This window comes from Callospermophilus lateralis, chromosome 6 (assembly GCF_048772815.1).
Source record: "Callospermophilus lateralis isolate mCalLat2 chromosome 6, mCalLat2.hap1, whole genome shotgun sequence".
Taxonomy (NCBI): Eukaryota; Metazoa; Chordata; class Mammalia; order Rodentia; family Sciuridae; genus Callospermophilus; species Callospermophilus lateralis.
The window spans coordinates 127,955,394-127,971,081 of NC_135310.1; the positions used below are offsets into that span (position 1 = coordinate 127,955,394).

At 42.6% G+C, this 15,688-nt stretch overlaps 1 protein-coding gene and 1 long non-coding RNA gene across 2 annotated transcripts; both read right to left on the reverse strand.

The window, feature by feature from the left end:
* Window positions 1–11,650: 11,650 nt before the first annotated feature.
* Window positions 11,651–12,433, reverse strand: LOC143401503 (uncharacterized). The gene is made up of 3 exons (XR_013091657.1): window positions 12,396–12,433; window positions 12,209–12,256; window positions 11,651–12,045 (listed from the first exon to the last, which is right to left on the reverse strand). It is a non-coding gene; the product is annotated as an uncharacterized LOC143401503 (long non-coding RNA).
* A 255-nt stretch (window positions 12,434–12,688) lies between these two features.
* On the reverse strand, window positions 12,689–15,203 carry LOC143402061 (patr class I histocompatibility antigen, A-2 alpha chain-like). The gene is made up of 6 exons (XM_076859553.1): window positions 15,019–15,203; window positions 14,455–14,724; window positions 13,962–14,237; window positions 13,084–13,359; window positions 12,840–12,956; window positions 12,689–12,702 (listed from the first exon to the last, which is right to left on the reverse strand). The coding sequence occupies exons 1-6, from the start codon at window positions 15,089–15,091 to the stop codon at window positions 12,689–12,691; spliced, it is 1,026 nt and encodes a 341-aa protein (XP_076715668.1). The 5' UTR covers window positions 15,092–15,203.
* Window positions 15,204–15,688: the final 485 nt, after the last annotated feature.

Below are 15,688 nucleotides of genomic sequence, written 5' to 3' on the forward strand. Positions count from 1 at the left end.
AAAAAATTGGACAATAAGATAACAAATAACCCAATCAACAAATGGGCCAAGGACCTGAACAGACATTTCTCAGAGGTATTTTCACATAGTAACAAAAAACAGACTAATACTGAGCTCTCTCATATTCTCTATATTCAATGACCCACTTCCACTCTCTTTGAATTTTTAAATTTATTTGTTATTTTTAGATATACATGACACTAGAGTGTATTTTGACATATTACACATACATGGAATATAACTTATTCTAATTAACCTCCCATTCTTGCAGTTGTACATGATGTGGAGTTTCACTGGTCGTGTATTCATATGTAAATATAGAAAAATTATGTCTGATTCTCTCTTTTCATCTTAAACATATCTTACCACTTCTCTTTACCTTTGGAACACCTCATGAAATTAGAAAGGTAAATAAGAAGTCACTGCTGAGCTAAATGCTGTGAGGACAAGTCCATGGAATCACAAAAGCAAAGAACCGGGAGACCTCCCAAGTCTACCACTACTGTTCTCAGTAACAGCTAAAACATGTACAATGAGGGAATTTGTGAAAAAGAAGACAATTTTACACAAACAAATTCAGAAATAGGACAAATACAGCTCTTGGAAATTAAAAAAAAATGATCATATGAATGAGTTATTTTGGAGATTATGTGGAACATTAAAGCCATACTACATACATGCATTTGTCATAGTGCAAGTGACAAATGGGAATGAAAATTGAAATGATAATGAAATGAAACTGAAATTGGAAACAAGACAGAAGAATTGCTTGAATACTAGGCTATCAATAAAGGATTCTAGCAACTTAATGTACAAAGTACAAATGAATGGAGAATAAGGAATGATTTTAAAATCTCACCAAATTATATCATTACAATGTGAGAATGTATAGATTCATAACAATGAATCCCACTATTATGTATAATTATAAAGCACCAATAAAAATCTTTTAAATTCTCAAGAAAATTTCTCAGTATTTACAGACAAAAAAAATTGCGTTTTGAATTGCCCCCAGATAATGTTGAGGCAGTGCTATGCAAATTAGTAGGACATTATTTTCAACATAGAACTCTATATTAAGTCAGCATTGAAATAGGGGCTATATTATCCTTAAGACATATTCAGTTGCTTAGGATTTCAGTACTTTATATCCCCTACTCCTGTGTGATCCTGCTAAATGAAGTGGGGAACAAAAATATGAGAAAAAATGGACATGCATGAATCTAGGTAACAGGGCACCAGCACCAGGTCAAGGGCTGAGTAAGATGAAGTGGGGGATTGAGGGAGTCAGCCCCGCTCCAGGTGTGCAGCCATCCAGTCCAGGTGTGACAGGTCTGAGGGCTCTTGGACAGGTGTCTTCACAAAGACATAGTTGGTGGAATCTGGATATGCTTGAATGTACTCATGAAGACTATCTTAATCTATTCAGAATTCCTAATAAAACATCACATATTGAATAAATTATGAAGGAAAGAAATTCATTTTCTCATAGTTCTTAAGGCTGGGAAGTCCCAGTTCAAGGCACCGGCATGACCAGGGCCCTCCTGCTGTTTTCTGCATGTGGTGGAAGGGCAAGAGAGGCAGGAGGTCAGCCCACTCCCAACATAACAGTATTAATCTGTTTAGGAGAGTGGAGCCCTCACAACCTACATTATTAGGTCCCATCTCCCAACACCACCACATTGGAGATAGAGTTTTCCAACATGTGTATTTTGAGGGATAGATTCAAACCATACCAGAGACACTGGGGAGAGTTTGGGAAAGAGTCTGTAATGAGGATAATATCAACTAATCAAATGAAGGGGATAATGCTTACATTAAATGCAAATAGGTTAAAAATCAATTTAAGAAAATCTTTCATAGCTATCAGCCTAGTCTGAGTGGCATTTGTATGTTCATTATAACATGAACACTGAGAACTGAGCTTGCCAAATTGTGTGAATATACTTTGTATGCAACCAGAGATATAGAATATTGTGCTTCGTATGTGTAATATGAATTTTAATGCATTCCACTATCATATATAAGAAATTAGAACAAAAAATAATATTGGGAGTACAGGGGTCTCTGAAAGGGAACTACTCAATAAACATAATGCATAAAACTTAAAAACAAAGAAGGAGCCTTACAATCATGTTATTTAGGCACCCAGAAATAACATCAGATGAATAAAATAAAGCAGGTTGCCTCTGGGGATCAGGAAGTGGTGGTGCATGGAAGCCTGGGAACATTTTTCTTCCTACCAAGCCTTGCAAAACACTTGACCTTAAAATTTCTGTTTGTGTATCCACCTGAGAAAATAAAAATCCAAATTTCAAATAAACATTATTAGAGAAGGTATATAAGGGTCTTTCTATAAAGTGTTTCAGATAAATGTGGCAATAATAGGAGGGAGAGATGTTGGATATTCCCAGTAGGATTTTGTCTGGATTAGTTTTGATTCATTTATATCTGTTTGTTTTAGTGGAAGATATCCCAGTATGTATGGGAGCAGTAATGAATGAGCCAGTGGTGGAAATCAATGAGACAAGGGAGGGATGTCCCAGCTTGTGACAAAGTGCTGTGGTGGTCTTAGGCAGAAGCAGGACCCAACATCATAACTGTTAAGAAGGTGGAGGAGGCAGGTGGTCATGATGGGATGGTGATGCAGTTGTCATGAGAGTGAACAGACACAAAAGCTCATCCTGTAAGAGTGGGGTTGGAGAAGGTGGTGGGGTATGACAAGGGTGGAGAAAGTGAGAAACCACCTCCTCAGGGGGTGAGAAAGTCAAATGACCTCAAAATGGCCTCTGTAGAAAGGAGGTATGGGTTTACTAAAGCCTGTGTGCATCACCTAAAAGAGGGATATTGACCCAGTAAGCAGGCAGCAGCAGAAGGATGTACACTAGACTAGAAAGAAATTCATCATAACTGTGGTGTGAGGATTATGGGCTGTTTTAAATTTAACAATTGTTTTGTCAGTATTTTATAATATCATAATGAATATATTTTATAGTCATGCATCACCTAATGATGGGGGAAATTTCTGAAAAATGTGTTGTCAGGCATTTCATCATTGTGCAAGAGTCATGGAGTGCACATACACAAAGTTCAGTGTTGCAGCCTGTGACACACCTAAGTCATGTGGTAGGTCTATCTACCTATTTATCATCATGGCCAATTCTTCCTAGAGCCACAATGCAGAAGGCAATATGACATTAAACCAAACACAAGAGCAAATGATGCAGCAGAACTGAAGTAATAGACATATGATGTTGCCACTTGGGTAGCAATGCATGCTGTTTTATAGTGAACTTCTCTTTTTAATAGTAGGAGTACACTCTGGAACACTTAAAACACACAGCACAAGAGTGGTTTATCATTACCCACTATTGTGTACTTCCCATAGGTGTGTGTGCTGTATTTATGTAGTATAGTCATTTTGGCAATATTAATTCTGCCTATTCAAGAACAAGGGAGATCTTTTTATCTTCTGAGGTCTTCATTAATTTCTTTCTTTAGTGTTCTGTAATTTTCATTGTAGAGGTCTTTCACCTCTTTCATTAAGTTGATTCCCAAGTTTTTTATTTTATTTTTTATGCTATTGTAAATGGGGTAGTTTTCCTAGTTTCTCTTTCAGAAGATTTGTTACTGATATGTAGAAATGCCTTTGATTTATGGGTGTTGATTTTATATTCTGCTATTTTGCTAAATTCATTTATTAGTCCTTGTAGTTTTCTGGTGGAATTTTTGGGGAGGTCTTCTAGGTATACAATCATATTGTTAGAAATAGTGGTAGTTAGAGTTTTTATTTTCCTATCCATATCCCTTTAATGTCCTTCATCTGTTTAATTGCTCTGGCTAGAATTTCAAGAACTATGTTAAATAGGCATGGTGAAAGAAGGCATCCTTGTCTTGTTCCAGTTTTTAAAGGGAATGCTTTCAATTTTTCTCTATTTAGAATGATGTTGGCCTGGGGCTTAGCATAGATAGCTTTTACAATGTTGAGTTAAGTTTCTGTTATCCCTAATTTTTCTAGTGTTTTTAACATGAAGGGGTGCTGTATTTTGTCATATGCTTTTTATGCATCTATTGAGATGATCATATGATTCTTATCTTTTAGTCTATTGATGTGATGTATTACATTTATTGATTTCCATATGTTGAACCAGCCTTGCATCCCTGGGATGAGCCCCACCTGATCATGGTGCACTATGTTTTGATATGTTTTTGTATATTATTTGCCAGAATTTTATTGAGAATCTTTGCATCTATGTTCATTAGAGATATTGATCTGAAGTACTTTGTCTGATTTTGGAATCAGGTATTGGCCTCATAGAATGAGTTTGAAAGAGTTCCTTCTTTTTGTCTTTCATTAAATAATTTGAGGAGTATTGGTATTAGTTCTTCTTTGTAGGTCTTGAAGTTCAGCTGTGAATCCATCTGCTCCTGGGTTTTTCTTGGTTGGTAGGCATCTGATGGCATCTTCTTTCATTGCTTAAAATTGATCTGTTTAACTTGTGTATTTTATCCTAATTCAGTTTTGGCAAATCATATGAGTGTAGAAATTTGTTGATGTCTTCAATATTTTCAATTTTTTTAGAGTACAAAATTTCAAAATAACTTCTAATTATCTTGTTTTGTTTGGGGCACTTTCTTCTCTTGTTTTTTTCGTGTTGTTTGCATGTCTTCCCTTCTAGCATTGCAGGTCTGAGGTATTACAGTTTTTATGCTATTTTTATCCTATAGGCTTATCATATCCCTGCAGGGTTTCAATACCTCTCCTTTGAAGGGGAGATCAATATTGACAGATCCCAATACAAACAATATACAATCTTAAACCAAATAGCTACTATTAAGATGTTTGCAGTTTTGTCACAATATAGAGAAATGGTGAGTTCAATTATTATCTACAATATAAATAGTAGGTTTGCAGAAGGGTCTACAGTTTCTGATGGTAAACAAAGAGAGAACCAGGGGTAGGGTGTAGGATAAGATGTCAAGGAGGTAGGAAGTGAGGATATACAGTTATTAGATCTTAGGAAACATGATAGAGAAATCTAAAGAAGTTGGCTAGTAGCAGGAGAAAGTGATTCTGGGGAGACAAGTGAGTGGGAAGATCATATAGAGAGTACAAAAAAAAGAACATAAAAATTAAGAAAAAATTTAAATGTAAAAATAGAAGATAAAAGAATGTACAACACAACTGTAATATACTATTTGAACATCACAGAACTCAGTAGCCTAATGCATAAAAAGTATTTGGTTTCACAAATGTTGGTGATGTGAAGGTGGAAGAAGAAGAAGAAGGAGGAGGAGGAGGAGGAGGAGGAGGAGGAGAAGAAGAGGAGGAGGAGGAGGAGGAGGAGGAGGAGGAGGAGGAGGAGGAGGAGGAGGAGGAGAGAAGAGAAAAGAAAAGAAAAATATCTTGAAGTAAAATACAAGGATTTTTTGGTTGGAGTTCAATGTCTTTTCTGCTTCCATTCTCATTCAATAGGTGGGGTCATTAGTTATTTGCTGGTATCTCCACCCTCAGGATGGTGAAGGTTATAAGGGTGAAGGATTGGTCTTGGGGGTAGAGCTCCTAAAGATTGGGTTTAGCACTTGCTGGTCCCCAATGGGAGATTATAACCAAGGATCTCTTTTGGAGCCTGTTCATGTGATGCGGGCACCTGGTCTTATCTCCTTTTATCACTGGTAGACCTCACAATTCATGGTCTCTAATTTAGTCTCTAAACTTAGTCACATCTTTCTTTTCTACTATCCAATCAGGAACCTCTCTCTCTGGAGGTCTTGTGGACTGTGCTCTCAGGGCTGTGCACTTGTCACTGTTAGCTGTTTTGAATTGGACAGTTCAAGACCAGATTTTGCAAGCTATGGATGGCTGTGTACCCACAAGCATGGTGCCAGTTTAGTGGCTGCAGGGGAGGGTGGGTATTGGGGACTATAGGTACCTTGATATTGCTTCTAGGCCCCAGCTGGTGTCTCAAGCTGGGAGTTGCCCCACTAAAGATGGTGACAAATGTGTCCCAAGATGGAAGCAGCTGCTTTCAGAGATGGGGTGTCAGATTGTGTTGGATCAGGCTGAGTGGTGGCATTGGGTAGCATGTTTAGAGATGCAGCTCTGTGGCATGCAGTGTTGTGGCTGGCAGCTGTCTATAGACCCTGTCTGGTGTCCTCAGATGCAGGCTACTGCATGTATGGGCCACGGCAGTGGTTGCAGTGTTCCAAGATGGAAGTGACCAGGGGAGCCCCATGTTGGTAGATGGGGGTCCACATAGGAAAGGTGGAAAGCTGCTGGGGTTTCTTTGTGGGAGCAGTGGCTGGGATTCCTATGTGGGTGGTAAACCAGGGGTCCTGCCTGGGTGCTGATGCCAAGGGTCCTGCTTGTGCATGGCAGCCAGAGGTCCTGCATGGGCAAGCAGCCAGGGGTCCTGCACTGATGCTGAGGCTTGAGGACCTACGTGGGCATGGTGGTCAGGATTCTTGTGTAGGAGAAGCTGCTGGGGGTCTTCTAATAACTCACAGAGAAACAGTATTTCTACTTTTTGAATCCCATCACAGAGTTATACAGAATGCATTCTCCCTCTAACCTGCCATCTTGGATCCTCCCAGAAATTCTTGATGGTTGTATTTCCTGCTTTTTGTGTGTGTGCTGTTATCTGTAAATACATATCTGAATATGTTATAAATGTGACTATATATTGTAAGTATTGTTTTGTGTAATATTGAAAAGATTTTGTTTCTTTGTTTTCAAGCTCACTGATTTTTATTCTCCAGTGCAGATTCTACCATTAATCCCACATCACATCTCAGACACTTTCATCTTTGGAAATTTGATTGTGATCTTTTATGTATCCTCTCCTATATATTTGTCTATTTTTGTGATTCTAGGAATCAAACTCAGGGCCTTGTGCTTGCTATGCAATCAATGTAACCCTAGACCTCCTTACTTTATTTTGTTAAGTTTCTCAGGCTGCACTTGCACTTGCAATCTTCCTGCCTCAGTCTTCTGAACAGCTGAAATTACAAGCTTGTGCTACCATGACCAATTTCTTTGTCTACCTTTTATGTCTCTTATAAACTTCTGAGCATAAGTAATTATTTATAATACTGTCAATGTTAAGTTGTCTGGATTGGTTTTTTTTCTGTTGTGTGTGTTACATTTTCTTGTTTTCATTGCATTTTGGGTAATTTATTGTTTGATATCAGTCATATTCACTGATAATGTTATAGACCCTTCTGCATACTCTCTCCAATGTCCAGCAAACTATTAGGTATTCCATCTTTCTGTTTTTAGTCATAACAGAAAGATTTTTTGGACTTGTGTATTCCTAGGTGCCATTGTTCCCTCTGCTGCTTTTGGGCTATATTTTCCCTATTATTAGATGGTGTTCTTATGTGTGTGTACTGATGAAGTAAGAATGTGAGATGTGCTCTCTAGACCTTCAGTGCTGTTATTCTCAGCAGCCTTCTCTAAGTGCCTTCATCTTGCATACTCTGCTGATATGGCCTGTCTAAATACATGTGTCTGTCTCCTCAATTCCCTGAGGCTTCTGAGCTGTGTAGGGCTCCTCCCCCCTGCACTGTGCCCTGGGAACTGCATCCATGAAGGAATATGGACAACTCTAGCCTCACTTCTTTCATTTCTTTTCTCTCAGAAATTGCAATCTCTGTCATACTTGCCCAATTTCTAAATGTCTTTCTATCTTTTCAAACTTTTTTTAATGAATTTCTAGTGTTTCTTACTCCACTATGACTCAAAGGAGAGGTCAACAAACTGGATTTTTAAAGCAGCTCTATGATGTTATGTTGAAGAGCTGTCCTAGGCGGTGTGTGGACTGTGTTGGGCATCGCAGCCTAGTGAATAGGATAATCTGGTATCTGAGAACTTCCAGTGGATATTTCCTCTGGTTGACTGCCCAGAGACATTGTGAATTTCTGTTCTGCTCTGCCATGTCCCACACAGCACCAAAGATAGGGTGACCTGCTCTAGTAGCACAACTTCTGAGATGGGTGTGACCTGTCAACATGCCAATCAACCTGCTGATTGCAAGACACCACAAAGCTAGACTCTATCCTTGAAACCTTACTCCTGCCTTTTATGTATCCCCTTAAATAAACCCTGGGAGCCATTTTATAATTGTCTAGCTCCAACTCCTGTGTAGAATGGATATATTAGGGGCTCCATTTTTAAAGCTATAATTTCTGACTCTTTGTCTTTTGTTCATCACTATTTATTCTAGACTTTAATTTCTCAGGAGGCTTACCCTCTGAGCAGGCAAAAATTCCCTGGCAAGATGCTGGACACCTTGAAAATCTTTGAAAGACAGCTAGGTCATGGTTAGTTCAGGTAGTTTGAAGGTTGTCATATTTTTCTTTGTACAAACACTGGTTGTGATATGTAATTTTCTGTTTCTTAATTCAAATAAGGACATCTTTTGAGCCTCCTTCTACTATCATTTGTTTCTACTGATTTTGGATCCTGTTATCATTTTCCACTTGTACTTACACAGTTCTGCACCTAGTTTCTCATTTCCTTTTGTAAAGAATTGTGTGAATTATTTGACACATTGGTTAAATATGAGTTCCCATAGAAATCATTATTACCTCCTTCAAATCTTGAGTCAATACCAATCCAGGGCATTTATGAAACAAAATCAAGATTAAAAGTTTTGGCCCAAAATGTTAAGGCCAATTAGGATAACAAACCTGTAGGAGTGCAGGGTGGTGATTACAAATTCTCAAAACAGTTGCATTTTCTTTTCTTTTCTTTTTCTGACTTAAGGTAAACTTCCAAAAAATAATCTTGATTGGGAAAAGAAAAATATTTTCTCTTCTTGCTCAGAGGATATAATTTTTTATTTCCTAGATTTAACAGACTTCTAGAATGTCTCCTATTACACTTCCTATTCAAAATACTTCTGAAGATCATTACTTGCATCCTTGTTATGACTGAAGGCTCAGTGTTCCCAAAGTCCATGTGCTAGAGGCTTGGTCTCTGGGTGGTGCTACAGGAAAACGGTGAAATTCTTGAGAGAGGGTGGCTAGTGGGAGGTCCTTAGGACATTGGGGTTCTGCCCTTGAAGGACATTGTTAGACACTTGTACCCTTCTTGTTCTTCACTGGTGAGGAGGTGAGTGGTTTTGGTCTGGCCAGCAGTTCCAACATGATGTGTCGCCTCACTACAGAAGTAAAGTGGCAGGGCCAATCATGGACTTCACCTTCCAGAACTGTGAGCCATAGTAAACCTTTTCTTTTTATAAGTGAATTACCTCAGGTATTTGGTCACACTGACAGAAATCTAACACAGTACTATACCTTCAGTCTAAAAAAAAATCAAAGATTTTTCCAGTTTGTGCAAATGCCTTGGGATGAGAGCAACTTTGTTTTTTGTGAATTTCTGTCAACATTTATATTTTGAGCTAAACAATTGTTATCTTACTTCTCCACTTTTGGATGCTTCTTCTGTTTTATGTCTTCTTTCTAGCTGATTTTAGGGAAAGGGGCAATATCACGCTACTAAAATTTTAATTACCAGGAACTGCTAATTCCTTCCTGCTGTAGATCTGACACCAGGGCATATGCTGGAACACCATTCTGTCTAAAGCAAAGCTACTGAAGTGTATACTAAGTGCACTAGCACCAGACTGTGAAATATTCATTACCAATCTTCAAGACATATACAGAAAGTGAGAGTGAGCAATGGCACTTCTACAACTCCTGTCCCAGACTGATACCATTCAAGCAAAAGATGCATCTTTACATCAAGCCCTTGGGTCTACTGAGAGCACTTTGGTTATCAGCTGTTGGCATATAGCAATTTGAACACCCCAGTTCAATAATCTCCACTGAGTGCTCACAAAGTCCTGTTTTCACATATACTCCTGACAATCTTCCCTTCTTCAATTGATATAACTCTTATCTTTCTGATTACAGTGTTACAAATTTTTGATGTTCTCTTACTTCCTCTTTATCATACTCCAGTTAAGTTCATTAGGAAGTGTTGCAAATTCCATCTTCAGAATGTGTACAGCATCCAAACACTTCCATTATTTCCCCTGCTCATACACCAGTGGAAGTGACCAACATCTCCAACACAGGAGTGACTAGTTCCCCAAAGTTTCCCTGGTGCCTTGATAGTCCTCCCATCTCAATTCTGTTTTCAGACACCCAGAAGTTAGCATGATGCTTTGAAAAGATGCACCATGTCTGCTTTACTCAAACTGCTTCACTTAATGTAAGATTTTTTTCCATCAACCTCCAGATCTTGTGACTGACCATGTTTCTGAGCTCCTCTCAGTGACTCTGCTAAGGACATCTCAGATCCTCACTCTCCTCAGACCACACACACCCAGAATCCTTCCCTGGTGCATTTGCACTGCAGCTTCCTGTTGCCTAGAAAGTTCTTCCTCCAAACATCCTGACAAATTCCTTTACATCTTTCAAATCTATTCTCAAAGGTCCATGCTAATAAGCTCCCTGCTGAGCACCCTAGTAAAACAGCCATCTTCCCTGTCCACACTCACCCACTCTCTCACCTGCCCTGCGACACTTACCACCTAACATGTATACTGTTATCACTTATTCTGCTTCGAGTGTGTCTTCTGCTTTCCTATAGAACACAGGCTCCATAAAGTTTGCCTGTTCTCATTTCCCTGATGTATCCCAGGTGAAAATTGTGTGTCATCTATTCAGTACTCGACAAATGAGAGCAGAATGAAAGATCAGTGTCAACCCCTCCTTCTTCTAGAGACACTGATTTATTAAAGGAGTCTCTGACCAAATGCTGCTGTGGCATCAACAGCACAAGGACTTCTCACACTGAGGTCAGGGCCATTTGGGCTTTGCTCACAAGTGCTGCCCTCCCTCCCTCCACACCACCCTTTCACACTCCACAGCTGCTAAGGACATTTTGATCTTTAGAAAAGATGATCCTTCACTAAATGTCATATTTTCCAACTAAACAGAAACCCTTGTTAGACACTTGTTTTATTGATTCAGTAATCTGTAATGAATCAAGTTTTAGGAATAATATTGTTAAGGACAGTGAAACTGCTGAGTAGAGAATCTGGAACCCTAAGAGTAATTAATCTAAGATGAGAAATTGTGAAATCCTTCCTGTATGCTATGCCCATTTTAAAATACTGGACGGATGAAGGAAAATACAGTCCAGGAAACTGTCCTGAGTCTTGTGGGACAGTGAACGGAAAAAGAACTTCTACTGCTGTCAAAGATGAGAGACACCAGAGTGGAACAAGACCAGAACCCAAGCTTACTAACAAGAACAGGGATAATTTTTTGTGAAAAGTGAGAAACAAAAAATGATGGGAACAGAAAGTCAGACTCAGGTCTCATCCTATGTTAACCCAGTGGCCTGATGCCCTCTTATCCATGGTCCTGGAGATAGGACCAGCCTGGTTGATGCTACCTGTCATCAGAGGTCCTGTTGGGATGAGGTTCAACTGAATGGACAAGGACTAAGGAGCAGTAAAACTGATCTAGCTGAGAGTGACCACAAAGGCCCGGGATGGACTGAGCACAGACTAGGTGCCAGCTTGTCCACTTGCTGGAGCTCCTTTCATCCTTCTCCTGTCCCCACCTGCAGCAGACTCAGCCCAGCAAACACGTGGATTCTGGAAGGTTTCAGGTTTTATTTCTCTCAGAAATTTTAGGAATCCTCTTCTCATTTAATTAACCCATCAACATATTTTGTGGCACAAATTTGAAATATAATCCATATCCACATTTGATTTTCCAAAAGGGAAGAAAGACGCTACAATTCAGAGCAACATAAAGCTAAATCAGGAATGAAGACATCCCAGCCCCACTTCAGCTACAGAGGAAAGTTGATTGAGGAAGAGAACATGACAGTGTGGGGAGGGGGCCTGGTGATCAGGGATGTGCTCCTCTCTCCATTGCCTCACATTATGATTGTAGGAACACAGACACAAAGACACAATCAGATGCCAGCTGCACAAAGAGTAGCAGAGAGAAAGTAGAGAACAGGAAGAGAACTGAAGAAATCCTGCACTGCTCAGTCTCACAGATGGCAGCTGTCTCAAACTGTTTAAAAAAAAAAAAGTATTATGAACAGATTCAGATCACTCATTATAATGGAGACATTTTGAACAACCCATTAAAGACCCAAAATGTCACAAATCCCTGTAACTCAAAAGTCTCCTCCTTCCCCAACCCCTCTCCATCTTCTGGCCCTCCAGGGTCTCACCTTTTTAAGCATTAAGAGACACATCAGAGCCCTGGACACTGTCATCACCTGAAGAGAACAAAAAAAGAACCTGGTCAGACCCCACAGGAGATGTGGCTAATGGAGGAATTATGGGATGGATGAGCTCTGCATCGCTTCCCACTATACTAACCCATGAGCCTCAGGGATCACTGTTTTTCATACTTACAGGCAGCTGGAGCATAGGGCCTTTTTTTAACTCCTGTGGGAAGAAAACATACTGTGAAAGAGCAGGTTGAAAACAGGTGTTAGAGGTACCCCCTAGTCCTGGACCCTGGGGAAGTCTCCAGAACTGTGACTGCAGATGTAGGAAAGGATCAGGAGACAAGAAGAAAATACATGGGTAGGGATGGAGCTAATTACTCTTCTGAGTTCTGTCCTCAACAGAGAAATTCCTCTGTCCTCTAAATGCTGGATATCAGGTCCCCATCACCATAAACACCAAGAGGATATATTTATCCTTCAGTTTCTAGGCACTTTACAAAAAGTAAAAAGGGTCCAATTTGGGTAATGACACTTGTAGATATTACTTCTCATTAACAAGGCAGGACATTTCTATCAGATACTTGAAACCAACAGTGGGACAAAAATTCAGACCCCTCACTTTCCCTACCTGTGTTTTTCTTCTTCCACATGACAAAAGCAACCACAGCTCCAGTGACAACAGCTCCAAGGAGGACCAGGCCAGCAACAATTCCCACGATGGGGATGGTAGGCTGAGCGGGTGGCTCTGGGAGAGGTAAGGAAGTCAGGTGAGGGGCCCTGATCCCCAGCTCTCAGCCCTGATCCTGCTGAGGGTCTCCAGAAAGCCTGCTGCTTTCCTGACAACAGGCTCTGTGCCCTCATCTCCTCCTTACCCCATCTCAGGGTGAGGGGCTCAGGCAGCCCCTCATGGTGCACATGGCAAGTATATCTCTGCTCCTCTCCAGCAGGCACCACGACAGCTGCCCATTTCTGGAAGTTTCCATCCCCTGCAGGTCTGGTCTCCACCAGTTCCATGTCCTGGGTCTGGTCCTCTCCCTCCCATTGCCAAGTTAGGGTGATCTCCTTAGGGTAGAAGTCCAGGGCCCAACACCTTAGAGTGACGTCTCCTTCAAGGCTAGGGTGGTGAGTCACATGCGTCTTTGGAGGGTCTGAGGGAAAAAAACATGGAAATTCAGACATTTTGGCATTTCCTCATGGGCCACTGAAGCAGTGCTCACATGACCATCCTATAGTGGACAACATGATTGGGGTGGGGAGAGAGCACAAAACCAGACACAAGCCAAGACACAGGCTTCTCGCATAATCTATTCCTTGGAAAGTTCTAGAACCAGGCTGAGAAAACCCAGTGTAAGAGGGTTTAGATGTCTGAGAGGGAGTACAGATTTTGGTCTGGATAGAGGCTGAGACATGTGGAAAACCTGGAGTCAGATCTCCAAGGACACTAGGCTGGAATGGACCTGACAATGTGTCCTTGATGTCAAGGCTGCTGCCAGAAAACTGTGGTCAGGTATTTACTGTCTTTCCCACCAGCCAGGGAGAGAGAGAGAGAGACAGGATCCCTCACTTGTCTAGAGACCCAGCGGCCTCAGATTCTCTCTGGTGCAGCATCTGGGGGTCCAGGCCCACTCACTCCCCTCTGGACAAGGAGTAAGAGGTGTCCTAGCTTGGGCACTGTTCTCCTCCCCTCCTTGTGGGAAGCTGGAGGAGGGACCTACAGGAGATCAGGCAGGTGTCCTGAAGCCCCTCATACCTGTCCGCAGCAGCGCCTCCTTCCCTTTCTCCAGGTATCTGGCGAGCCACTCCACACAGGTACCCTCCAGGTAGGCCCTGCGGTGCTCCGCGGCACCGGACTCCTCCCACTTACGCAGGGTGATCTGAGCCGCCAGGTCCGCCGCGGTCCAGGAGCGCAGGTCGTCGTTCAGGGCGAGGTAATCCGCGCCATCATAGGCGTACTCACTGAACCCTCGGACTAGGCGCCCGTCTGTCCCCACCTCGCAGCCATAGGTGCTCTGGTAGGTGTGAGAGCCTGTCCCCGCCCCGCTGTCAGCCGCGGCCCCGCCCCGCCCATCCCCCGGGTTTTTCCCTAAACCGAAAATGAAACCCGGACACAGTCCCCGCGGGCGCCCTCTGTATCCAGGGTCTCGAGTCCCTAGGCCTTGCGGTGAAGCTCGGCCTGGGATCCCTGACGACCATCGTTAGGGACGTGAGGGTCGCCACCTCCGACTGAAGCCCGGGTCACTCACCGCCCGCGCTCTGGTTGTAGTAGCCGCGCAGGTTGTTCAAGCCCACTCGGTAATACTGCGCGTTGCCCTTGGCAATCCGTGTCTCCCGTTCCCAATACTCCGGCCCCTCCTGCTCTATCCATCGCACCTGCGGCTCCATCCTCGGTGTGGCTGCGTCGCTGTCGAAGCGCACGAACTGCGTGTCGTCCACGTAGCCCACGGAGATGAAGCGGGGCTCCCCGCGGCCGGGCGCGGACATGGCGGTGCGGAAATACATCAGGGAGTGGGAGCCTGGGGGCGGGAGCCGCTGAGACCCCGCGACCCCTCCTCCTGGCGCCTGAGCCCCGGGTTGAAGACGCCAGGAGGAGAAGAGAGGCCTCAAGAGACCCTAAGGGTAAGGGGGGACGCGGGAGGAAAGGACATAGGGGCGAGAGTGGAGCGTCAGGAGGAGCCACAGAACTCCAGGGAGGGTCTGGGCCACAGGCGGGAAGGCGGGGATGCAGCTTCCTAGGGTCCTGTGTGTTCTGGGGACGTCCCCTCGTTCCTTTGACACAGAGGCTTTTTCTTTCCTGATCCCGCACTCACCCGCTGAGGTCTCCATCAGGGCCAGGGCTCCTGACAGCAGCAGGAGCAGTGTTCTGGGTGCCACCACCCGCATCCTGCAGCTCTGTGGAGATTCTGGAACTTGGCAGGTGAGTGGGGACTTTAAAACCCAAACCGCGGTGACGCTGATTGTCTTCTTTAGGAGCAAGACACTCTATGGGAGTGAGTCCTGGGGTGGCACGGGGAGTTTCCAAGAAGAATGGCTGTAAGGAAAATAAAAAGTGACCAAAGCAAAGTGCAAAGGCCAAAGCAAAAGCTGCTGGCCTGAGCTGCTAGCTTTATTTATATCCATAGGTTACTTAGGTCATTGATAGTACATACTGTGTTACTAGGCAGGTTACTGACTTAGCAACATTATTCAGCTTATTCGTCAGTTACATAATTAATTGCAATGTGCAATATTAGGAACTTTGTGTAGCTCTCAAGAAAGTCCATTGTATAAAGTTACTGTTATGTGAGCAGGGTTAGACTCTGTGAAACATCTTGATTGTCTAACAAGGGAGTTCCTTAATTTCCAGGAGCTGTGTGCCTGAGATCAAGGTCTCCAGGCCTCCTAATGGAGGACATTGCTATAGCAGTCACACATTCTGTGTCTTTGCACAGAAGTTTTCCCAGCAGCCAGGCATTCTGGGTCTTTGCATAGAAACTTCCT